The sequence below is a fragment of the Anabrus simplex genome, chromosome 14, assembly GCF_040414725.1.
Source record: "Anabrus simplex isolate iqAnaSimp1 chromosome 14, ASM4041472v1, whole genome shotgun sequence".
Lineage (NCBI taxonomy): Eukaryota > Metazoa > Arthropoda > Insecta > Orthoptera > Tettigoniidae > Anabrus > Anabrus simplex.
The window spans coordinates 3,859,853-3,887,522 of NC_090278.1; the positions used below are offsets into that span (position 1 = coordinate 3,859,853).

At 40.4% G+C, this 27,670-nt stretch overlaps 1 protein-coding gene across 1 annotated transcript in view; it reads right to left on the reverse strand.

Annotated features, from left to right (window-relative positions):
• Positions 1-24,850: 24,850 nt before the first annotated feature.
• LOC136885464 (protein takeout) overlaps positions 24,851-27,670 on the reverse strand; it is a 50,821-nt gene continuing 48,001 nt past the window's right edge. Inside the window, exon 6 of the mRNA XM_067158026.2 lies at positions 24,851-25,214. Coding sequence (XP_067014127.2) covers positions 25,060-25,214 — 155 coding nt within the window. The 3' untranslated portion in view covers positions 24,851-25,059. The remainder of the gene's footprint in view (positions 25,215-27,670) is intronic.

Below are 27,670 nucleotides of genomic sequence, written 5' to 3' on the forward strand. Positions count from 1 at the left end.
CGAAATCTGGTTGTTTTGTTATGTTGTGATATGAGCTGACAATACAGCCTCATTTGAATTACTTGCCGTCTTAAATAGCAGTAATTTGAGAAAATATAATTTTTTCAGTAACTATGGAGCAATAGATGATCATTTACGGGCGAGGAAGAATTGTCATCATCGTCTGCATTTATTCCCGAGGGTGATGCGAGTTCAAGTCAACTTAATAAAATAATAAAGAATACCTATATACTGTATAGCTTAGTTTCATAACTTTACTCTAGTAAATCTATTTTGCTGAAATAAGTTGTTAAATTGCAGGAACGTGTTAATTTCTTAATGATATGGTAATAGTTACGTTCTCCATGTTTACTGGTTAATAATAATATTAATAATAATAATAATAATAATAATAATAATAATAATAATAATAATAATAATAATAATAATAATAATTGTACCGGGAGGTACACCCCTACGCCGCAAGCTTAAATTGTGCGCCTAAATATACTCCTTTACTGGAGAAACTGTGAACTAGGCCTTCACCTAATTTGAACTTTCCTCAGAAGATGGCACTACAGTAAATTGTGTAATTTTGAAGTTTTTCTGAACTGTGTCAATTTCGAAGTGTTTTGTTGGCTATCTAGTAAGAAGTTTGGACTTTCTCTTCTAGATGTCACTGCCTAAAGACTATGATTATGCACCCTGTCGCGAAGTGAAGGAACTGTATTTGAAGAAATTTTGTATTCTTAAGTTTGTTCTTTGATAAATTTCTTTCATTTTTGTTTTTGGGTTGGCAATATTGATTTCTGCTTCCGCCAGTTTTGAATTCGGCCAATCCCTAATTTTCTGGACTTAATTTTCTACCAATGAGGTATTTCTTCTTCGATTCTGTATGTAATTTTTCCATCCACCAATAAACGAAGTGGGTGTGGCTGTTTTCCTTCCTGAAAGGCCTCGAACATTCCCTGAGGGTATAAAACTGCTGATTTTCATGTCTCCTGGCCACTCCATCGACATCTTGCTTAGTATGTGAATATGTAGCAGGGGGCGGGTAGCGCCTCTTTCTTCGGGCAGCAGTTCATCAACAAGGTAATGGCCGTTTAATAACTTTATTTCTTGCTAGCTCAGCAGTTTAACCCTCGGGGCAGGTTCCAAACTTTTCTCATGTAACCTACCTTTAAAATGTAAAAGACTTTTGGTAAAAATTCCGTCTCTTTAACTACAAATTGGGATAGAGAGTGCTTCACCCTCTCGAACTCCCCTTCATTGTGAATTTGAGGTGACTATGTTTTCGTAACCGTTTTTCTCTTCCTTCTTAAAGTCTTAAACTTATTTTGCCGACTAGTCACCTCCATAGATTGGGATTAGCCCCTGTATTATCGGCCTAGCGCCACATAGGTTTTTAGACAAAAACGTTGTGTAGGAGTGCAAGTAATCGCCTCCATTCAATTTTGTATTTTGGGCCATTTATTTAACTCGTTTTGTTTTCCTTCCTGAGAAGGCCCAGTAGATTGGGTACGAGGTACCCCTGTACCATTATATGTGTGCCTTGAGGGCAGTTAGTGTGAAGTCTGCTTATGGTCTCCTGATAGGCTTGAACTTTGAGAGCGGGTCTGCTCTTTCCTAAATTTGATCTCTGTGTGCCTCTAGGAGGCTTAATATTGTAATTAGGAGCAAGTGCTCCTTGGCATGATGGGGTTTTCTGCCCCTTTGTTCAATTTTGTACCTTGGTAAAGTTGGGCTAATAGCTCAAGGATTGTGATTGTGGGGCTCGAAGCCCAGACCTTGTAATAATCCTCTAACACTTGTAATTTCTTTGTATCTGATTTTGGCTTGTTGTTGACTTGTTAAATTTGAAAATATAACCTTTGTTGAAATTTTAATTCATCTTTCGAACTTGTAGTTAGACCCATTCCAGCCCGCACCTTCTTTCACCTCTGCCTTCCACAACTGCCTGGATAACAAACAACACAAAAGAAAAGGTAGCTATAGATATAAGAGTAAACAAAATGGAAATGATGTTTCATATGACAAAAATATATACAATAAGAAATCTGTATCGTGGAACTTGAAATTAAGACATTATCAAACAGTGGCCCGGCCAGGAATATTATACGCAGCAGAAACTCTAATCTTACAAGAATTGGGGTATCTTAAAAAATTAGAAAAAGTTGAAATAAGGATTTTAAAAAATACTGGGGCCTATGCTCTATTTAGACTGGGATCAAACAGAGAGCAATATTTAGAAGTTGAAAAACTGACAACTGTAATGAGGAAAAGAGGACTCCAGTTTTTTGGGCACATTTATAGAATGAATAATAGTAGACTAAGTAAACAAATCTTCGACTTATTGGACAGTTACAAATCCAAGCCAACGTGGTTCATTGAAATTGAAAAGGATGCTAGAATTAAAAAGGATACGATAGAAAACAGAACACGTATCAGAGAAGTAACAGGAAAGGTGGGATTTCAGGAGAGAAAGAAATTAAGAACTGGAAGAAAATGGACTCAAGAGGAAAAGGAACAACATTCGCAGAAAATGAAGGAAGTTTGGAAACGAAGAAAGTTAAATGCTTTTTCTTTTATCTAGTTGCTTTACGTCGCACCGACACAGATAGGTCTTGTGGCGACGATGGGACAGGAAAGGCCTAGGAGTGGGAAGGAAGCGGCCGTGGCCTTAATTAAGGTACAGCCCCAGCATTTGCCTGGTGTGAAAATGGGAAACCACGGAAAACCATCTTCAGGGCTGCCGACAGTGGGATTCGAACCCACTATCTCCCGGATGCAAGCTCACAGCCGCGCGCCTCTAACCGCACGGCCAACTCGCCCGGTAAAGTTAAATGCAAAGAAAATTAACCAAAGTTGATGTATCGTACCCCAAAAAGGTTATTCTAATAATAATAATAATAATAATAATAATAATAATAATAATAATGATAATAATAATAATAATAATAATAAGAGTGGTGGTGGTGGTGGTGGTGGTGATTATTGTTTTAAGAGGAAGTACAACTAGGCAACCATCCTCTATATAACACTAATCAGAGAGAAAAATGGAAGGGATCCGCACTTCGAAGAATGAAGGTATCGGCCAAAGGAAGACAAGGGCCACGAATGGCGTGAAAATGAAAGACTCCCTAGGCCTCCATACGTAATACCGTCGGGGTCGGAAAAGAACAAGAGTTGACCAAGGGAGGTCGGATAGGATAGATGAAAGTGAGGAGCCTGGCACAAGTAAGTGGAAGCAATGCCAGGACCCAGCTAAGGGCCGCGTGGTCGCCAACCCACGCTCCAAAGTTCAGAGCCCCTGAGGCCCCTTTTAGTCGCCTCTTACGACAGGCAGGGGATACCGTGGGTGTTATTCTACCGCCCCCACCCACAGGGGGAAACAAAACATGAATTTCCCTTGAAAATTACGTTGTTCCTTTACCACAAAAACTGGCAGAAACTTATGCATACACCTGGTAATTGTGCATAACAGAGTCGATTGTTGTGCTGTAGCATTTGCCGAAATGGATCGTTTGTGCTGCGTACTGGGTTGCAGGGTGGGGCCGTCCCCTAGCTCTCAGGGAAAGGAGAAAATCTAGTTTAGTCAAGTGTTTTCCTTTCAAGAAAATTATTTAAGTCAGTATTAGGTAGAAGCGGTAGTACCGTTCCCCACCAACAGGCAGGGAACACCGTGGGATATTCTACCACAGAATACAAGTCGCCATTTATCTTCCAAAATATTAGAAATACTTCGTACCCGCAGGTCTGCCCCCCCCCCCCCTACAAACTGTCACATGGGCGCTGATGCTAGGTTGTAGATTAAATTATACTGTTGTAGATACCATACTTCAGGTGGTGGTGGTGATTATTGTTTTAAGAGGAAGTACAACTAGGCAACTATCCTCTATATAACATTAATCAGAGAGAAAAAATGGAAGGGGTCCGACACTTCGAAAAATGAAGGTATCGGCCAAAGGAAGACAAGGGCCACGAAGAGCGTGAAAATGAAAGACTCCCTAGCCCTCGCAAACCTAATAACGTCCGCGTCGGAAATGAACAAGAGTTGACCATGTGAGGTCAGATAGGATAGATGAAATTGAGGAGGTAGTGGTGGTGATTATTGTTTTAGTCGCCACAGGGGGTCGCTGCCAAAATTTCACGTTGGTGAATAATAAACCAGTTTCAACTTAGGGCCTATCAATACATACTTCATAGGAGCTTTTTAGCTGAGGTAACAGACTACTTTCTAAGACTTCGTAGACATTCGCGCCTAACGCCAAACATATACTGAAACACGACTTGCCTCCGCTACAGATGGCACATTAAAATAATATTGAGGTCTTTGAATATAATTGTCGAAGGGCTCGGCTTTGTTGAAACCAACACTCCAGCTTGTCGTTAGTCGTGGATTTCACAACTTTACTGTTAGGATTCGACATTCCTCATCGCCAATTAAAATATCCGAGGACACGATCCTAATTTCATTTTCCATCTATGGTTTTATTATTCCATAAAGCAACAGAAAAATCCCCAAAGAATATATATACAAAGCAAAAGGACACAGAAAGGTCCAAGGAACACACACATCAAAGAGCATACATACCATACACTTTATTTACGATCCCTTTTATGTGATTACTCCTATGAAAATCTTTCCTTATATTATTTCCTAGGTACTTACAATGATCTCCAAAAGGAATGTTCACCCCCTAAACGCAGTATTTAAAACTGAGAGGACTTTTCCCATTTATAAAACCCACAACCTGACTTTTAACCTCGTTTATCAACGTATCATTGCCTGCTGTCCATCTCACAACATTCTCGACGTCATTTTGCAGTTGCTCACAACCTTGTTACTTACCGGTATTTATTACTCTGTAGAGAATAACATCATCCCCAAAAGCCTTATCTTTTATTCCACTTCTTTACTCGTATCATGCATATATATAAGAAAACATAAAGGTCCAATAAAACTGCCTTGAGGAATTCCCCTCTTAATTATTACAGGGTCAGATAAAACTTCGTCTACTCTAATTCTCTGAGATCTACTTTCTAGAAATATAGCCACCCATTCTGTCATGTTTTTGTTTAGTCCAATTGCACTCATTTTGGCAGTAGTCTCCCATAAATTACCCCATCAAATACCTTAGATAGGTATATCAGTATACAGTCCATTTGACCACCTGAATCAAAGATATCTCCTACCGGTATATCTTGCTGGAATCCTACAAGTTGAGCTTGAGTGGCATAACCTTTCCTAAACCCGAACTGCCTTCTATAGAACCAGTTATTAATTTCGCAAACATGTCTAATATAATCAGAAAGAATGCTTTCCAAAATCTTACATGCAATGCATGTCAAACTAACTGGCGTGTAATTTTCAGGTTTATGTCTATCACCCTTTCCTTTATACACAGGGGCCACAATAGCAACCCTCCATTTATTTAGTATGGCTCCTTCATGCAAACAATAATGAAATAAGTACTACAGATATGGCATTTTCTTTAGTATATCCCCCGAAATCTTACAAATCCCAACCGCTTTTATAGTTTTCAACTTTTGTATCTTAATGTGGATATCGTTGTTATCATAGGTAAATTTTAATACTTCTTGAGTATTAGTCACCTCCCCTATCTGGACATTATCCTTGTAACCAACAATCTTTATATACTGCTGACTGAATTCTTCTGCCATTTGAAGATCCTGGCATAAACACTCCCCTTGTTCATTAATGATTCCTGCAATGTCCTTGGAACCTGTTGGAAAGAAACTTAAACTACCTATACATAACATTCCATCATGTTATCTTTAGCTTATTTTTTTGCTAGATTCAAGCTCCTATTAAGTTCCTTCAATTCCTCCTTACTTCCACAGCCATTTCTAATTCTATTTCTTTCCATCCTGGACCTCGTTTTTAGTCTCTTTACTTCTCTGTTATATTATAAGACAGCGGATCTTTACCATTCCTTAGCAACTTTAAAGGTAGGAATCTGTTTTCACTCACATTCCTCAACAATTGCTTTAAACCCATCCCAGAGTCTGTTTACATTTTTATTTACCGTTTTCCACCGATTATAATTACTTTTTACAAACTCCCTCATGCCTGTTTTATCAGCCATATGGTACTGCCTAAAAATTAATTATGGTTGAACTCCAAGACTATCAACAAAATTTACATAAATCAGTTGTGCCTACCTAAGAACTAATTTCAAATTTCGAGCATAACGAAATAACAATTGTATGTGTTCAAGAACCAAGTTTTGGGTTTTGGAAAATATTTCTACATCCACGCAATGAAAACGAACACACCCGCGGAACGGATTCGAGCTGCAGTCGTAACGAAATCTAAAAGCATCATCTTACTCTCACAATACTGCACTGCTGACAGGGTCGTCATATGCACCACGTTTAACCAACAGGACATCTACATCTGCAACGTTTACTTTGACTCAAAACGAGACACTGACACGAATGGCGTTCTAAAGATATGTGACGAGTTAAAAGGTAAACCACTCCTGATCAGCGGAGACTTCAACGCTAAGCATGGGGCTTGGAGCAGTCCCGTAGTAGATGCACGAGGGAAACTACTTTATGACTTTTGAAGCTCTTCTAATTTAACAATACTAAACAACAGCGATAAATCGGCTTACAGGCGCACCAACTCACAGAGTTATTTAGATGTAAGTGTGTGCAGTCCATCACTTCTCCCTTTTATCTAAGACTGGAACATAAGTGACGTACCAACACTCTCCGACTACTCTTTAATTACAAGGACCCTAAAACCGACTGCAGAAATACTACCAATAAACGCTAATAACCACTCAGCCAAGACGTACAGAACAAGATATGTCAAATGGTCTCACTTCCAGTAGGCTGCCAAAAAAAAACCTACGAAGGATAGCAGAAGAAATAGCTTTTTGCAACAATGCCGCGGAATTAGACGACTTAGTAGAGAAATTAACTGACGCCATAAACAAACGGGCAGAAGCAAATCTACCAAAAATTCTCAGAAACCGTGTAAAAACTTCTGGTGGGATGAAGAACTGACAATTATGCGAAAACGTGTACTGGCCTATGATAGGCGATATAAACGAAGCCGCTGCACAGTCCTGCGTCAGAGATACTACGACATTTATCTAGCAGTCAAAGAGGAATAAAAATACTTAATCCTTAAAAGAAAATCGGAATGCTGGAAAGAATTCTGTTCAATCCCTACAAAAGCTAAACCTTGGGAAGTTGGCAGAAGCTAACCAGGAAGCCAAAAAATCTCAGTAACCTAACCTCAATAGAGACTGAACATACATATACTACAACCTTTTCCGATACCGCAAATGCTCCACCAAGCACGTTTTTTCCACGTGTAACAAAGGATACAGAAGCACAAAGAGAAGTGAGAATCTCATCCACAATCCCTCCTGATACAGCTGATGACGTTCTCACATGAAGAAGTTGAGCAAATCATTCTATAACAAAATGATAAAAAAAGCGCCAGACTGGGATGGAATATCCGCCAACATAATAAAAAATAATCACTTCTGTTTTCCACCCTTATTTGTTACACTGTTCAGTAAGCGCCTATTTTTGAATCATTTCCGTGCCTCGTGAAAAATTGCAGTAGTGAAGATAATTCCTAAAGAAAGCACCTTAACAACGTTTACAGCTAAGTTATTCAGACCTATCTGCCTACTGTCAGTTCTGGGAAAGATTCTGGAGAAGCTATTAGCCGACAGAATTATGTTCCACAAGCATCGTCACGGCCTATTATTCCAATTTCAGTACGGCTTTACCCCGCTAAATCTACTGAAGATGCTGTTCTCTATGCAACTGAACGAATTCGGAACATCTTCTCGAGGCGAAAAATAGACATTAATCTCTTTCGTGCATTTGATAACGTTTGGTGGCCGAAAATTTTGTATCAACTAAAGAAAAAGCGATGCCCAAGTAATCTGTTCAAAATCACTCAAGCGTACTTCAGCAACAGAAAAATGAAATTTCCAGATGGGACAGCAATTTCAACTAAATACATCAACAAAGAATGCTCCCAAGGACCTACCTGCAGCCCAGGATTTCTGAATATCTTGTATGATGGCGTCCTCACAGTACCTCTTCCTACGGACTGTAAGATTGTTGCCTACGCTGACGACGCACTTTTGTTAATCGAAGCTGACAACAACGCTGACTTAAACACTCGAGCGAACACAGCACTACATATTCTGTTTGACTGGGTTTCCAAAAACAATTTGCAGTTTAATCCACTGAAAACTAAGGCTATGGTTGTCACGAGAAGAATAAACATGATAAAGCCACAACTCAAGATGATCGGCCAGGAAATCGCACTATACAGTGTGATCAGCTTTTACGCCTGGGGGTCCTACTGGACAAACATTTAACTTTTAGGCCACATTTCAATAAACTAAAGCTTAAATCAGATAAATTTCTTTAGGCCATTGCTACTACATGCAGGCCATCGTTATATACTCCGCATTATATACTACACAACCTTTGTTCCACTAAAACTGTATTGTGCTTCATCGTTTCATTCTACAATTAAAAAGCAGTGGGCTAAGGAAAGACTTCTGCAGATTCAGAGAGGAATCGTCCTTCGAATTGCTCGTGCGTATCGCACAATATCTACACAACCAGCCATTGTCATCGCTAAAATAGAGCCCCTGTTCATTACTGCCATCGGAATGGCTGAACTCACGTTAATGAAGAAAAACATAACATCACCTGCACCTATTCTCGAAACCACAATGGAGAAGAACTGTCCCTTCCTGGAATCCGGTCACTCTAGTAAATTCAAGACTTACGTTTGCAATAGCTGTCGCACCTAATAACATTGAATCTGACAAAGTGGGATGCGCATTCCTTGTCTACGAGAACAACAGCGAAGTGTTTTCATTCCAATACAAATTGTCATCCAGCTATTCAGTATTTCAAGCCGAGATATGGGCCATCAAGTCTGCTGTGGAGTGGTGTGAACACAATAGTAGCGGCCGGATACTAAGTGACTCTCAGGCTACGTTGATCACAATCAACGACAAGCACAATGTCAATCCAAATAGCTGCTACTATAAGATCTAGAGCATAGCAGTGCCCCCATGCCTGCCTTTTCTGGATCCGAGGGCACCTGGTTCTCCTGGAAATGAACAGGCAGACATCCTCGTGAATGCAGTCTCCTCATCCAATATAGAAATCACCTACAACAAATCACCCCCAAGCTACGCAAAAGGCCAAATCAAAACACATCTAATAAGACGGTGGACAACCTCTGGACATCAAGTACAAAAGGGTCTGTCCCAAGAGAATTGTTTTTTCTAGACATATATAGCCAACTGCAGTGCAAAACATTAGTGTCCGAATTCATTTTCACTCAGTTCCTCTCCAGCCATGGAAAGTTTAAGTGCTTCTTTGAGCGGTTCAAAATTAACATTGCAGGTGATTATTTTTGCTTTTGTGTATCTTCACAAACGGTGGACGATTTACTATTCAACTGCGCCATGTTTGGAAGGTCAAGATTCAAACTTAAGTGTCACTTAAACAATTGTAATGTGGAAATTCCAAAGCCATTATACCACCTGTTCAGGAAATCTTGTTGCTACAAACAGTTCCTTAAGTTCATTCATCACATCTTCAAAAATTTAGTTAACTAATTTTGTGTCAAGGACCAATAATTTTTAAAAAAATATCAAAACTATAACCCTAATATACTCATGTAGGTTCAAACTTTCAGGATATTTAATAAATAAATACATTAATTTTCCTCACAATTTGTTCATAAAAAATATTCAACTTGAACCACCACATTTTGATACCTTTTATAGTATTTGATTTTTTGTGATCAAAATTGAACTTAACCTCGCCTGTTTACTAGCTTCTTCTCAACAAATATTACTTCCGTTGGTTCAAGTGTTCAGAGAAAAGTGTACCTTTAGAGAAAAAATACGAGAGGCGTTCAATATACAACCTGTGACAATAAAGTTCGGTGAATGAAGTCAGAAAGGTCGATTCGGCAACAGTGGCGACACACAACGCTGCACCTGCGTAGCAGCAGGTTTTGACCACCTGCTCCCAACGTTGTTCAGTTGAGCATAGTGTGTGTGCCGTGTAAGACCTGTTTGACACAGTGCGTGTTTAGTGCGTTGGTTCTGAACTGCGAACAGGAACATGAGCGACCAAAATATCAATGTACAGTTTTGTTTTAAGCTTGGCGAGACACCGAAAGAAATGCATGCGATGCTGCTACGTGTTTATGAAGATCAAGCACTGTCCTTGAAGTGTGTGTACGAGTGGTTCCCCCGTTTTCGAGGAGGCCGGGAAAGTGTTTCTGACAACCCCCGTAGCGGAAGACCGGAGACCGCCATCAGTGACGAAAACATTGAGAAGGTGAGGACATTAATCACGAACGATCGGCGATTAACTGTGCGCTTGATAGCGGATGAACTGCAGATTAGCCGTGAATCCGTGCGACAAATCGTTATCCAGAAATTAGGGAAGAGGAAAACGTGTTGTCGTCTTGTGCCACATCACTTGACTGACAATCAGAAGCAGGCACGATTGGAGGCTTCACAGGATTTTGTCAAAACGGCGGATGATGCGCCAAATTTCTTGAACTGTATTGTCACTGAGGATGAAACCTAGTGTCTCAGGTAGAACCCTGAAACGAAACGGCAAAGCATAGAATGGCGTTCTCTGGGATCTCCTCGTCGGAAAAAGGTCAGTCACGCATCAAACTCGCTTTGAAAGGAAAGAGATTTGATAGTATTCCTGACATCCAACACCATCCCAAAGGAAGCTTTCTTGCAAAGTTTCCAGGACATGTATCGCCGATCTCAGCAGTGCATAGTTATGGAAGGGGACTATTTCGAAGGAATGGTGCATTGTGCATCTGTGTTGATAGTACGGGGCTATTCGTGGTGGTGGTGGTGATTATTGTTTTAAGAGGAAGTACAACTAGGCAACCATCCTCTATATAACACTAATCAGAGAGAAAAATGGCAGGGATCCGACACTTCGAAAAATGAAGGTATCGGCCAAAGAAAGACAAGGGCCACGAAGGGCGTGAAAATGAAAGACTCCCTAGCCCTCGCAAACCTAATAGCGTCGGGGTCAGAAAAGAACAAGAGTTGACCAAGGGAGGTCGGAAAGGATAGATAAAAGTGAGGAGCCTGGCACAAGTAAGTGGAAGCAATGCTAGGACTCAGCTAAGGGCCCCGTGGTCGCCAACCCACTCTCCAAAGTTCAAAGCCCTTGGGGCCCCTTTTAGTCGCCTCTTACGACAGGCAGGGGATACCGTGGGTGTTATTCTACCGCCCCCACCCACAGGGGGAACGGGGCTATTCACCGAACTTTATTGTCACAGGTTGTATAATGTAATTCGTATTATTTCTCGGCAATTTCGGTTTAAAAATGGAATTTTGTTTCAGACTTCTTTGAATATTCCCCTTTCGTCTGGTGGAGTTTCATTAATTTCCGATAGGTGGCATTGCTATAACTAGCCTTCAAAATGGCGTCTTTAAAAGAAGTGCGCATTGAGTTATTGAGTTTATTTTAAAGGAAAACTAAGGAATCACAGATATCCATAGGCGCTTGCAGAATGTCTACGGAGACGTGGCAGTGGACAAAAGCACAGTGAGTTGTTGGGCGAGGCGTGTTTCATCATGACTCTGAAGGGGTTATTCTGTTCAATGTCCTCCCACGTGGTGAAACCATCACTCTGAAGTGTAGTTTGCTACTTTAAGGAAATTGAAGAAAGGACTTCAGCGTCTTCGTAGCCACAAAAATGCAAAGGAACTTCTCTACGACAACGCTAGGCCTCATACAAGTCTGCGCACCCGACAGGAGCTCACAAAACTCCAGTGGACTGTTCTTCCTCATCCACCCTACAGCCCGGATCTCGCGCCTTCTGACTTCCATCTGTTTGTCCCAATGAAGGATGTACTCCGCGAGAAGCACTACGGGGATGATGGGGAAGTTATCGATGTAGCACGACGTTGGCTCCGACATCGACCAGTCGAGTGGTACCATGCAGCATACAGGCCCTCACATTACGGTGGCGTACGGCCGTAATATTGATCGGAGATTATGTTAACAAACAGGGAATTGTAGACAAAGGATTGGGGAATAACATGGTGCATTTGAATACTCAATAAAACCAACCTGATTTTAGAAAAAAAATTGTTGCCTTATATATTGAACTCCCTTCGTATTTTATACTGTACATTAAAAAACATTTTTAGAAATGAATGCATAAATTAAGTCATAGTTATTTGTTTTGGGTTAAAGAAGAACTATAACAAGCGTGTGCAAAATTTGAGTGTTCTGTTGTAATAATATAGGGAAAAGGCGGCATCATAACAACATATATTTTTTGGTGCTTATTTCAATTCCCAACCCAACCACGTGTCCTTAAGAAAGAGCACATGTCCGAAGAAGTGCCCTTTCTTGAGTGACTTCGTTTATTGTAGGAAGGAATAACTACCTGCTCTTTTGTCACACAGCTGAGTACACGTTCACATTTTTACTAACCTCGATTACCAAGATTACTGCATTGGTTAAAGAAGTTTCTGGGTGTTCTGGTGGCTGTAAAAGTGCAAGAATGTTGTTAGAACTTCACTGCATGGTGGCCGAAATATTATAAGTGAGGAGGAAGGGGAGTGCCTACCAACTAGAAAATTCAAATCATTCACTACTGATCTGCATTTAGGGAAGTCGCCCAGGTGGCAGATTCCTTATCTGTTGTTTTCCTGGTCTTTTCTTAAATGATTACAAAACAATTGGAAATGTATTGAACATCTTCCTTGGTAAGTTATTCCAATCCTTAACTTCTCTTCCTATAAATGAATATTTGCCCCAATTTGTCCTCTTGAATTCCAACTTTATCTTCATATTGTGATCCTTCCTACTTAAAGACACCACTCAAACCCATTCGTCTACTAATACCATTCCTCGCCATCTCCCCACTGACAACGTGAAACATACCACTTAGCCGAGCAGCTCGTCTCCTTTCCCCCAAGTCTTCCCAGCCCAAACCTTGCAAGATTTTTGTAACACTACTCTTTTGACGATGGTCGCCTAGTTGTAACCCCTCTTGAAACAACTATCACCACCACCACCACTACTCTTTTGTCGTAAACCACCCAGAACAAATCGAGCTCCTTTTCTTTGGATTTTTCCAGTTCTTGAATCAAGTTTGGTCAGGGTCCCATACACTGGAACCATACTCTAGTTGAGGTCTTACCAGAGATTTATTTATTTATTTATTTATTTATTTATTTATTTATTTATTTATTTATTTATTTATTTATTTATTTATTTATTTATTTATTTATTTATATGCATTTATATACATGGCGGAGCTCAGGCTATGAAGCCTGCTATTTTGTCAAACCATATAATTATGCACCTGCATAAACATAATATACTGAACATTATAACTACTTACAATTATACATAAGTTTTGTAACCGTAAAAGTTTGTTTCGATGGCTAGCTGAACACAAGACTCGGCCCAGGGATGACCGGTCCTTATCTGAATTGTTACAGAGGAGAGGGAAGTAAGATAAGTATAATGGAACATTAATTATTTTAAAAAGTTTATTCATGAAACAAAGTCAAAATTTAACATCACCTCAGCACATCAGTTACAATGAGTACTTCTCCTTGGGGTTGAACTTGTCCTGATACATTTCGGGGTAGCAATGTTTGCTCATGGTGCCACCATCTTCCGAGCCGGTCTCGAATATCTGGAAGGTCTCGAAGATCTCGGAGGTCTGGATGGTCTAGGAGCACTCGTAGTCCTGGTTGTAACGTGACACTGGGGTACGAAATGGATTCAAAGTAACTGGTCTGCACAAATGAGATAATGGTTAGTAGCGATCTTTAACAAGTCACAAGCTGCACTCAGTTGTCTTCACAGTGGGGTTTCACTGATTAGTTAGAAGAACACAGTCAAAATTGAACTCAAAATTAAACTTGTGATTTATTAATCACGTAAAACAAAAGTTACCTTATTAAAGTTAAGTGTGAGAGTGTTGTTCGAATAACGATGTAGAAAACAAGGTATCCCGTTTTAATACCACTTCTAACGACATCAAATGAAAAAGAATAAGTTCCGTGAATTTAGTCCCGTGCACTATCGGAAATGGTAAAAGAAAACACTGTCCTTCCTGGAACCGTCCTGGGTTCGACACAAGTCTTATTGGGGTAATTATGGAATATTAAATGCACTAGATCTTTCAAATACTGTACTGAGTTTATGCTCACTTAATAATCTGGACACTTGTAAAAGAGAATCAAAGTTCGACGATACTGTTAAATATGATTAGTCATATCAGTCGTTCGTAACATAGACGTACAGTTTGAAAAATGTTCCAACACCTTCGGTAGAACTACTATGCACTGTGATGCTTCACTACCGTAAATTTAATAACATGAACAGTCTGAAAATATTGGATTATATTCCACTACTTGCACAGTTTATCATTTGTCAAGATCGAATATGAAATCATGGACAGTTTGATGTCTCTCTGACAATCACGTTTCAACACTTTCAGTATTCAATGTAAAGTTAATCACTCTCATTCAAATACGAACTTCAAATTATATTAGCGTAACATCGTATTGGTGAGAAAATGTAAGTTTCAGTCACGCTGTTCTCCTAAATGATAACACTCCTCAACTGTTCACATTTCATCTGTCACCACACACACGACACTGAATATATTCTAAGTCTTGCAGTGCGTCGTAATACGCGGACTTAAACTTTCGTATAGAGTCGAACTGACGACTTACATTGTGACCGCAGAATACCCAACAGCCAGCCGTCCGATCTCGGCTGTGGTACAAAGTGAACTGGCTTGACAAGCGAAATGTGTGCCTATTTATTCGGTATCCCCAAGAAATTGTAATGGCTAATATCTTCCGTAATTTTCAACAGATCTCTTTGAAACTTGGGAATCATGATTATGAAACATTAGGCTATACGGTGATGTAGTTTATTTCTTCATATCTTAATTCATTTAGAAGACATTAATGATGGAAAGGAATAGAACATTCCGTCGTCTGAAGTAATACAACCTTGACCAAGTTCTCCAGCTGTGAGGTCTCACTTCCCCGCTGCTCGCAGCTGACATGCTCGCTCGGCGGGTAACATAACTCCACACACATCGGGGACTTTAACTGAGAACCGTGTTACGGGTATAGTTTATTATAATTTAAAGTTAACGTGAAATGTAATTTAACTGAAATTTAAAGCATCATAAAAATAATTTTAAGATTTTAAAATGAATTTATAGCATTTACTATTATTAAAGCTACATCTCGAAAAATATAAACTATAAAGTTTCTAACCTTACATATATATTCTATTCATTTAACTTAATAATCTAACATTTAAGGGTGCTTCTAAGAGTAAATTAATCTGAAAGTAGGTAAAATTTCCAACACATTCTTGAAAAACTAGGTATAGGAAGTTAGCATTTCAGTCACCTTGGTTCAGCATGTGTCCTGTTGCCTAGTAGGCACTCCATGGTCAATGATAACCTGTTCCATGCGAGATGGCATCGACGCATATAAGCCGCGAGTGGCGTCTTGGGGTATAGCCATGGATGTTGCATTCACTTGGTTCCACAGTTCATTTTTGGTGTTTGGCACTGGGTTACAGCGCCGCACCCGTCGTTTCATCATTCCCACACATTTTTGATTGGCGATAAGTCCGGTGATTTGGCGGGCCAGGGCAACACTCTGACATCCTTTGACAACAAAAAGGCTCGTGTTCGTGCAGCAACATGTGGTCACTCATTGTTCTGCTGAAATATGCATCTGGGGTGTCCTGCAGAAAGGGCATGGCTACGGGCCACAGTATGTCATTCATGCAGCCCTGGACACGCACCAACTGTGATTTGTAGTTGTACCCAATAGCACTCCATATCATAAGGCCTTAAGTTGGCGCTGTATGTCCTGTGCAAATTCAATCAATGTGATGCCTCTACTCCTGTTTGCGGTGAACCAAAATGTGGCCATCATTTTCAAACAAACAGAACCTGGATTCGTCCGAAAGCACTACCTGCTTCCATTCCTGTCCCAAGTGACGTCGTTCCATACACCATTGCAATCTAGCATGTTTATGCACATTAGGCAAAGGTAGGCGGAGAAGTGGACGATGAGCCGGTAACCCAGACCGTAATACACGGGGAAGGGCTGTCACTCCTGATAGTGTACGATATGTTACACTGTTCCACTTTCACGCTAGAGCCGAGGAGGACGCAGATCTGTCCTGCAATGCCATTCAGATGAGGTTTCGACCTTCTCCAGGGTGGTCTAGGTGGTGCGACCAGACCCATCTCGTCGTGTTCTACGGCCTTCTGTGAACCATTCTGTACACATCCGACAAACTTCGTCCCACACGAGCAGCAATTTCCTGGATGGATGCATCACGTTCTTTCATACCAATAATGCGCTCTCTTTCACACTCAGTCATTTGACGGTACGGTTATCGCATACGTCTGCGAGGCATCCCGCACGTCCGCTCGAGTCACACTGATCCGTTACCTTCGGCTTATAGCGACAACGAGAGACGCAGACACATTTTACCAGTCGGTGGTGGTGCGCCGAGATAACGATGTGAACCTTGAACCTGAGGGCCGACATGGTTCATCTTCAGAACATACCAATGCACATATCCTGTGAATATGAACTTCCTATCTCTAGTCTTCTGGTTTTTATGAACATGAGTGTATATGCCCTTTACTTACTTACTTACTTACTTACTTACTTACTTACTTACTTACTTACTTACTTACTTACTTACTTACTTACTTACTTACTTACTTACTTACTTACTTACTTGCTTGCTTGCTTGCTTGCTTGCTTGCTTGCTTGCTTGCTTGCTTGCTTGCTTGCTTGCTTGCTTGCTTGCTTGCTTGCTTGCTTGCTTGCTTGCTTGCTTGCTTGCTTGCTTGCTTGCTTGCTTGCTTGCTTGCTTGCTTGCTTGCTTGCTTGCTTGCTTGCTTGCTTGCTTGCTTGCTTGCTTGCTTGCTTGCTTGCTTGCTTGCTTGCTTGCTTGCTTGCTTGCTTGCTTGCTTGCTTGCTTGCTTGCTTGCTTGCTTGCTTGCTTGCTTGCTTGCTTGCTTGCTTGCTTGCTTGCTTGCTTGCTTGCTTGCTTGCTTGCTTGCTTGCTTGCTTGCTTGCTTGCTTGCTTGCTTGCTTGCTTGCTTGCTTGCTTGCTTGCTTGCTTGCTTGCTTGCTTGCTTGCTTGCTTGCTTGCTTGCTTGCTTGCTTGCTTGCTTGCTTGCTTGCTTGCTTGCTTGCTTGCTTGCTTGCTTGCTTGCTTGCTTGCTTGCTTGCTTGCTTGCTTGCTTGCTTGCTTGCTTGCTTGCTTGCTTGCTTGCTTGCTTGCTTGCTTGCTTGCTTGCTTGCTTGCTTGCTTGCTTGCTTGCTTGCTTGCTTGCTTGCTTGCTTGCTTGCTTGCTTGCTTGCTTGCTTGCTTGCTTGCTTGCTTGCTTGCTTGCTTGCTTGCTTGCTTGCTTGCTTGCTTGCTTGCTTGCTTGCTTGCTTGCTTGCTTGCTTGCTTGCTTGCTTGCTTGCTTGCTTGCTTGCTTGCTTGCTTGCTTGCTTGCTTGCTTGCTTGCTTGCTTGCTTGCTTGCTTGCTTGCTTGCTTGCTTGCTTGCTTGCTTGCTTGCTTGCTTGCTTGCTTGCTTGCTTGCTTGCTTGCTTGCTTGCTTGCTTGCTTGCTTGCTTGCTTGCTTGCTTGCTTGCTTGCTTGCTTGCTTGCTTGCTTGCTTGCTTGCTTGCTTGCTTGCTTGCTTGCTTGCTTGCTTGCTTGCTTGCTTGCTTGCTTGCTTGCTTGCTTGCTTGCTTGCTTGCTTGCTTGCTTGCTTGCTTGCTTGCTTGCTTGCTTGCTTGCTTGCTTGCTTGCTTGCTTGCTTGCTTGCTTGCTTGCTTGCTTGCTTGCTTGCTTGCTTGCTTGCTTGCTTGCTTGCTTGCTTGCTTGCTTGCTTGCTTGCTTGCTTGCTTGCTTGCTTGCTTGCTTGCTTGCTTGCTTGCTTGCTTGCTTGCTTGCTTGCTTGCTTGCTTGCTTGCTTGCTTGCTTGCTTGCTTGCTTGCTTGCTTGCTTGCTTGCTTGCTTGCTTGCTTGCTTGCTTGCTTGCTTGCTTGCTTGCTTGCTTGCTTGCTTGCTTGCTTGCTTGCTTGCTTGCTTGCTTGCTTGCTTGCTTGCTTGCTTGCTTGCTTGCTTGCTTGCTTGCTTGCTTGCTTGCTTGCTTGCTTGCTTGCTTGCTTGCTTGCTTGCTTGCTTGCTTGCTTGCTTGCTTGCTTGCTTGCTTGCTTGCTTGCTTGCTTGCTTGCTTGCTTGCTTGCTTGCTTGCTTGCTTGCTTGCTTGCTTGCTTGCTTGCTTGCTTGCTTGCTTGCTTGCTTGCTTGCTTGCTTGCTTGCTTGCTTGCTTGCTTGCTTGCTTGCTTGCTTGCTTGCTTGCTTGCTTGCTTGCTTGCTTGCTTGCTTGCTTGCTTGCTTGCTTGCTTGCTTGCTTGCTTGCTTGCTTGCTTGCTTGCTTGCTTGCTTGCTTGCTTGCTTGCTTGCTTGCTTGCTTGCTTGCTTGCTTGCTTGCTTGCTTGCTTGCTTGCTTGCTTGCTTGCTTGCTTGCTTGCTTGCTTGCTTGCTTGCTTGCTTGCTTGCTTGCTTGCTTGCTTGCTTGCTTGCTTGCTTGCTTGCTTGCTTGCTTGCTTGCTTGCTTGCTTGCTTGCTTGCTTGCTTGCTTGCTTGCTTGCTTGCTTGCTTGCTTGCTTGCTTGCTTGCTTGCTTGCTTGCTTGCTTGCTTGCTTGCTTGCTTGCTTGCTTGCTTGCTTGCTTGCTTGCTTGCTTGCTTGCTTGCTTGCTTGCTTGCTTGCTTGCTTGCTTGCTTGCTTGCTTGCTTGCTTGCTTGCTTGCTTGCTTGCTTGCTTGCTTGCTTGCTTGCTTGCTTGCTTGCTTGCTTGCTTGCTTGCTTGCTTGCTTGCTTGCTTGCTTGCTTGCTTGCTTGCTTGCTTGCTTGCTTGCTTGCTTGCTTGCTTGCTTGCTTGCTTGCTTGCTTGCTTGCTTGCTTGCTTGCTTGCTTGCTTGCTTGCTTGCTTGCTTGCTTGCTTGCTTGCTTGCTTGCTTGCTTGCTTGCTTGCTTGCTTGCTTGCTTGCTTGCTTGCTTGCTTGCTTGCTTGCTTGCTTGCTTGCTTGCTTGCTTGCTTGCTTGCTTGCTTGCTTGCTTGCTTGCTTGCTTGCTTGCTTGCTTGCTTGCTTGCTTGCTTGCTTGCTTGCTTGCTTGCTTGCTTGCTTGCTTGCTTGCTTGCTTGCTTGCTTCTTACTTACTTACTTACTTACTTACTTACTTACTTACTTACTTACTTACTTACTTACTTACTTACTTACTTACTTACTTACTTACTTACTTACTTACTTACTTACTTACTTACTTACTTACTTATTACTTACTTACTTACTTACTTACTTACTTACTTACTTACTTACTTACTTACTTACTTACTCTTACTTACTTACTTACTTACTTACTTACTTACTTACTTACTTACTTACTTACTTACTTACTTACTTACTTACTTACTTACTTACTTACTTACTTACTTACTTACTTACTTACTTACTTACTTACTTACTTACTTACTTACTTACTTACTTACTTACTTACTTACTTACTTACTTACTTACTTACTTACTTACTTACTTACTTACTTACTTACTTACTTACTTACTTACTTACTTACTTACTTACTTACTTACTTACTTACTTACTTACTTACTTACTTACTTACTTACTTACTTACTTACTTACTTACTTACTTACTTACTTACTTACTTACTTACTTACTTACTTACTTACTTACTTACTTACTTACTTACTTACTTACTTACTTACTTACTTACTTACTTACTTACTTACTTACTTACTTACTTACTTACTTACTTACTTACTTACTTACTTACTTACTTACTTACTTACTTACTTACTTACTTACTTACTTACTTACTTACTTACTTACTTACTTACTTACTTACTTACTTACTTACTTACTTACTTACTTACTTACTTACTTACTTACTTACTTACTTACTTACTTACTTACTTACTTACTTACTTACTTACTTACTTACTTACTTACTTACTTACTTACTTACTTACTTACTTACTTACTTACTTACTTACTTACTTACTTACTTACTTACTTACTTACTTACTTACTTACTTACTTACTTACTTACTTACTTACTTACTTACTTACTTACTTACTTACTTACTTACTTACTTACTTACTTACTTACTTACTTACTTACTTACTTACTTACTTACTTACTTACTTACTTACTTACTTACTTACTTACTTACTTACTTACTTACTTACTTACTTACTTACTTACTTACTTACTTACTTACTTACTTACTTACTTACTTACTTACTTACTTACTTACTTACTTACTTACTTACTTACTTACTTACTTACTTACTTACTTACTTACTTACTTACTTACTTACTTACTTACTTACTTACTTACTTACTTACTTACTTACTTACTTACTTACTTACTTACTTACTTACTTACTTACTTACTTACTTACTTACTTACTTACTTACTTACTTACTTACTTACTTACTTACTTACTTACTTACTTACTTACTTACTTACTTACTTACTTACTTACTTACTTACTTACTTACTTACTTACTTACTTACTTACTTACTTACTTACTTACTTACTTACTTACTTACTTACTTACTTACTTACTTACTTACTTACTTACTTACTTACTTACTTACTTACTTACTTACTTACTTACTTACTTACTTACTTACTTACTTACTTACTTACTTACTTACTTACTTACTTACTTACTTACTTACTTACTTACTTACTTACTTACTTACTTACTTACTTACTTACTTACTTACTTACTTACTTACTTACTTACTTACTTACTTACTTACTTACTTACTTACTTACTTACTTTTACTTACTTACTTACTGGTCGGCGCTACAGTCCTTGTAGCTCCTTGGCCTCCTTTATCAGCTGCCTCCATTCAAGTTTTCCAGGCCTGCTTTATTCATTCTTAAGATATCCGTAAGAGTTGTTTTTTACGAGGTAGGGGAGTTAACCCTACGCTCAACCCCCAACCTGGAGGACCAGAGTATCACTGTTAGTCTGGATCATCACCTTAGGCCTGTCCGGCTTGGGTGGCCCTACCAGGAGCAGATGCTCCCGCCGGCATAGCTCTAAGGATCATTTGACCACGCAAGCCTCCAATAAACACCCGGCAAAATATATTTTGCCTTCGTCAAGGTGGTGGTACCTTCGGAAGGTTACATCCTTACTACAACCCCTAAATACATTTATAACCACGTGCAGAGATCTGTACCCCTTTTATGTGATTACCCCTATGAAGATCTTTCCTTATATTAGCACCTAGGTACTTACAATAATCCCCATCTAAAGCAATTTTTAACTTATCTGAAGTTGGCGATTTTCTCTAGTTAATTATACTCCCAAATCATTTTCACCAATTTTTTCTACCTGTGCTTAGAAAGATCTGAGAGAAATTATTCATTGATCGAGTTATGCATCACATGTATTTCTATGGTTTTCTAAGTTTCAATCAGTATGGCTTTACCCCTCAGAAGTCAACCGAAGATGCTATTCTTGACGCAGTAGAATGGATCCAAGGCATATTTTCAATGAAGAAAGTTGCTGTATTAATTTCTCTGGACATAAGTGGTGCTTTTGACAATGCTTGGTGGTCCAAAATGTCCCAGTTAAGGGAAAAACGATGCCCAAAAAATCTCTATAAACTAATTCAGTGTTGCTTCTGTAAACGAAGAGTGAAGCTTCAGATTGGAACAGCAGTCTCCACAAAATATGTTTCCAAATCTTGTCCGCAAGGATCAACATGTAGCCCTGGTTTCTGGAATATCTTTTATGACGACCTCTTACAGCTAATTCTTCCAACGGGATGTCCAATCATTTCCTACGCAGATGATGCTTTCCTTCTAATCGAAGCTGAAAATGTGAGAGATCTCACTGTTCGAACAAATTCTGCCTTGTGTAGTGTTTTCAATTTGGGTGAACCTATCAAACTGCAATTTAACGCAATTAAGACCAAAGCAATGTTTCTTACGAGGAGAAGAAAACAGAAAAACCAAGAATAATTATGAATGGACATCAGATAAAAACTGTGGATCAATTATTTTTGGGCATTACCCTGGATAAACAACCCACATTCATAACTCACTTCAACAACTTACAACTTAAAGCCAGTAAATTTTTATACAGGGACTAACTCTTGCATGCATACCGTTGTGGGGACTGAATTCAGAAGTATTTAAAATAATTTATTATACGGCATGTGTGCCACTGATTCAGTATTTAAAATAATTTATTATACGGCATGTGTGCCACTGATTCTATACTGTGCCTATTCTTTCCGAAACACACTGGGAAAGAAATTGGTCCGGAATAAATTACTGCAAATTCAAAGAGGCTTTGCTCTCCGGATCTCCCGAGCTTACCGGACAACTACTGATGCAGCACTTATTATTTCTGGAATTGAGCCGCTCTTTTTGACTGCAATTGGACTAGCCGAACTGACATTACTAAAGAAAAATAGACCATCACTTCAGCCAATCATTAACACTGTTAAAGAACAACAATGTCACTTTTTACAGTCTGGTCATCCAAGATTGTTCAAGAACTCCGTAACAAATGCATAGACATTCATGACTGCATCATTTATGCTGATGGCTCTCGTACATAAAGCAACGACGGTAAGGATCTTGTTGGATGTGCTTTTGTAGTCTATGAAAATGAAAGTGAAGTTTTAACAGCGCAATATAAACTATCCTCCTGCTGTTCGGTCTTTCAGGCAGAACTACTAGCCATCAAATGTACAATACAGTGGTGTCATGACAAAAATAAAAGGGTCCAAATACTCAGTGACTCGCAAGCTGCGTTTAAGTCTATAGAAAAGAAATATAATATGAACCCGTTAGCAGTTGCTCTAAGAACTATAGTTCACCACAACTGTCATTTATGCATTTCCTGGATTCGCGGACACACTGAATCCATCGGCAATGAGAAAGCTGATCAACATCAAACGCTGCTGCTCAATCAAATCTGGAAGTCATATATGACAGTTCTTCCGTATGCTATGCAAGAAGACAAATCAAAGAACATATCTTGAATCAATGGAACCACTTTTGGACCTCTGCTTCAAACGGATCCCTTACTAGAAGAATATATTTTGCCACAGGTTACAACCGACTTCAAAGCAAACTTTTGGTGCCAAATTTTGAGTTAACACAATATATGGAAGGCCATGGAAATTTTAAACCATATTTTGAAGGTATCGAACTTATTTTGATAGGTGACTATTCTTGCTTTTGTGGGCCTACTCAAACAGTTGATCATTTAAAATTTGCTTGTCCTGTGTTTGCAAGAGCAAGATTTGATTTGGACTCTCATTTTAACTGCTGTAATATTCAGCTTTCACAACCACTATACCATATTTTCATACGGATATGCTGTTACAAACATTTCCTCATTTTCATTCATTGCATCTTTCGTAAATTGGTTCTTTAAATCACCATCATTATATTCAACTTATAATTGTATGTTTCAACTATAACCATAAAATACTTTGTAAAATAGGGTTCATTTGTGTTGGATATTCATAATAATAATAAGAAGAAGGCGGAACTTTCACCCCATCAACTGAGTAATTAAAACTGAGAGGACTTTTCCTAATTGTGAAACTCACAATCTGATTTTAACCCTGATATCATCATGCCATTGCCTACTGTCCATCTGACAACATTATAGAGGCCGTTTTGTGGCTGCTCATAATCTTGTAACTTATTTATTGCTCTATACAGAATAACATCATCCGCAAAAAGCCTTATCTCTGATTCCAATTCTTTACTCATACATATAAGAAAACATAAATGTCCAATAATACTGCCTTGGGGAATTCCCCTCTTAGTCATTACAAGGTCAGATAAAGATTCGCCTACTCTAATTCTTTGAGATCTACTTTCTAGAAATATAGCCACCCAACAGTCACGTTTTTGTTTAGTCCAAATGCATTTTATTTTGCCAGTAGTCTCCATGAACTACCATATAAATTGCCTTAGATAGGTCAATCGGGGTACAGTCCATTTGACCTCCTGAATTCAAAATATCTACCATATCCTACAAGTTGAGCTTCAGTGGAATAACCTTTCCTAAACCCGAACTGCCTTCTATCGAACCAGTTATTAATTTCGTAAACATGTCTAATATAGTCGGTATGAATGCTTTCCCAAAGATTACATGCAATGCATGTCAAACTGACTGGCCTGTAATTTTCAGTTTTATGTCTATCACCCTCTCCTGTATACACAGGGGCTACTATAGCAACTCTATATTCATTTGGTATAGCTCCTTCATAAAAACAATAATGAAATAAGTACTTCAGATATCGTACTATAACCCAGCCTATTGTCTTTATTATATCCCCAGAAATCTTATCAATTCCAGCTGCAGTGCGGCCAGTATCCAGTATTCGGGAGATAGTAGGTTAGAACCCCACTGTCGGCAGCCCTGAAAATAGTTTTCCGTGGTTTCCCATTTTCACACCAGGCAAATGCTGGGGCTGTACCTTAATTAAGGCCACGGCCGCTTCCTTCCCACTCCTAGCCCTTTCCTGCTTTTCTACTTTTCAACGTTTGTAACTTATCGTAAATATCTTTAGCATAGGTAATCGATAATAGGTTATCGTGCAGTAATGATTCGTAATCGCACTCGCGAGCCGTCTGGTACATGAAAATAGAGGTTTGCAGACCGCACAATGAAAGGCAAAGCTGTATATATTGTATGTATTGGATTGTACTGTATTTAAATTCAGGTCACATTGATACAATAAATAAAGGAAACATTACAACTGATCGTTTAAAATTCAGATAATCGACCACTTTCGGTCTATCAGATTGTTTTCTTATCAGAGATTGTACAGTTTATTTTTCCACAGGTAATAAAGAACACAATTTGATTTCATTGAGTGTCGAAGAGAATAAGTCTTAAGCTTCTGGGAACAGCTCCTTGAAAGGTACCCTCAGGAAGATGAGGTTTGCTGCATCCGCCATGTACTTGCTCCAAGCCTCATTGACGACAGGCAGAAGTTCTTGGTAAACAAATCTCCAGTTCTGGTTAAAGAATGTTATAGCTGCTTGACCTGAAAGAAACAAAAACGAATTTATCAGATATGCTACCTACTTTTTTATTCAGTAATTCCCTTCCTCCATGGAATATACTTTCGACTTAAATCTGTTGAAGTCAATTAATTGAAGACCTTCCTCAAAGAATATTGAATATAACGTTTTTGGCAATGAGAGAAACCATAACAAAAATGAGCCCGGAAATAACTAAGCTGAAGAAAGCTTTCTTTTTAATAGTATTCATGAGTATAAGCTATATGTAACATGGAGTACTGTAGCTCAACAGGAAATGCTGTGGAAGTGTGTCAGAAATTCTTCACTTCGTGGAACTGTTGTGGTCCTAGCTAGGTTTGGCTTGGGTTAATTTGTTGGAAAAATGTATTGGCGCGTTTTGGTTGTAAAGTTGTATACATAGTTATCATCGTCATTCAAAAACTATGTAAGATATTTACAGGGAAGTTTGCATCGTTGTGAATTTAATTATATACATACCATGGTCTAAGTTAATTTCTTTGACATAAGTAATTTAACATTTAAAAAATAAATGTAACCACTTTTCCCTTTGCGAAAATAGAATGATGGTAAATATGTCTTTCAGTCATGGTCATCCAACAACGGCTGCTAATTTCAGATAACCACCAGCCACAAGACATAGCCTGAACGGTTGCTAGGTAACAATGTCTGACCACCCATTCATACCTTACATCACAGCCTGCACGGTTGCTAGGTAACATGATCTGACCATCCATCTATACCTTACATCACAGCCTGCACGGTTGCTAGGTAACATTGTCTGACCATCCAGCCATACCTTACATGACAGCCTGCACGGTTGCTAGGTAACATTGTCTGACCATCCAGCCATACCTTACATGACAGCCTGCACGGTTGCTAGGTAACATTGTCCGACCACCCATTCATACCTTACACCACAGTCTGCACGGTTGCTAGGGTTACACTTCCGTCACTTTGTTCGTGACGTCTAGAAGGAGCGAGCATGAGCCCAGGCAGGTCAGTGGGGATACCCAGAGGTTAAGCTAATGACGCCCGCCCACTGCTGCATTAACCGCAAATGTCTTGTGACTGCTGGGAAATTTCTGTGAGTGGGCACAAGTTTATCTCAGTGACAGCAAATGACCGGCAATCTTCATATGTATCTGTCAGAAATGGATTAATCTATACATTGTGATGGCGGCAGATTGTTTGAGCTGGAAATGTAGAGACGCCATTTTTGTATAAATGGATACGAAACCGCGATGCTGAAATCAGGCGGGGAAATAATTCAACAAGGTTAAGTTAGGTGTTCCTTGATTTATACTGTAATATCTATGACTTTCCGTGTTTACGTTACAAAACAATGGTTCACCAGCTGTCGCCAGCCGGGGTTGCGGAATCTGCCTCGGCGACCGGTAGCGAGAGAGCTACTGCAAGGTCGGTGGCCGGGCTTCTTTCTGTAGCTCGGCTACTGAGTAGCCCAGTGTGAGGGGCTCCATTTAAAACAATGTTCCACAAGCACGGGCGGCTGGTCGCCGATTTCTGTTGCCGATTCCAGTCGCCTAGCGTGAAGCGGCCTTAAAGTCTCTCAGACCCATGCCACAAGTTTTTATACTTTGTGGGCGAATGATGGGGGTTGCAAACCTGTTTCTCTCTGTACCTTCCTCTCCCCTTATCTAGTTTGACTTCGCACTCTCGGATTGCGTGATCAGCATGATGATGTATGCATGATTATCGTGTAGTGGTTAGTGTGATTTGCAAGAAATCGCGAAGGAAAAGGTTCGATTCCCGGCTCTGCCACGAAATTTGAAAAGTGGTTCGACAGCTGGAACGTGGTCCACTCAGCCTCGGGAGATCAACCGAGTAGAGGGGTGTTCGATTCCCATCGCAACCATCTTCGAAGTGGTTTTCCGTGGTTTCCCACTTCTCCTCCAGGCAAATGCCGGGATGGTACGTATTTAAGGCCACGGCCACTTCCCTCTTCCTTGTCTATCCCTTCTGAACTTCCCCTCCACCCTCCATGCCCCTGTTCAGCATAGCAGGTGAGACTGCCTGGGCGAGGTACTGGTCCTCCTTCCCAGTTGTATCCCATTGACCCGAAGTCTCGCGCTCCAGAACAGTGGCCTTGAAGCGGTGGAGATGGGATCCCTGGCTGATTCCGAGGGAAAATCCAAACCTGGGCGGTAAACGGATTAATAAAGAAAGGTAGATTATGGACATGCACGATTACTTTTCCGTTCAATTTTCCTTGCGTTATGATTAAGGTCGGAAGTTGAGGAAAAGTCCTTTTTTTCTCGAGTGTGCGAAGAAGAGGCCCAACATAATATAAGTTATCTTCGTTCTGGGTCATTGTAGGCCAGAAAATAGTGAGTTTTATTTGTCCCTTGTACCGGGCGAGTTGGCGGAGCGGTTAGGGGCGCGCAGCTGTGGGCTTGCATCTGGGAAATAGTGTGTTCGAGCCCCATTGTCGGCATCCCTG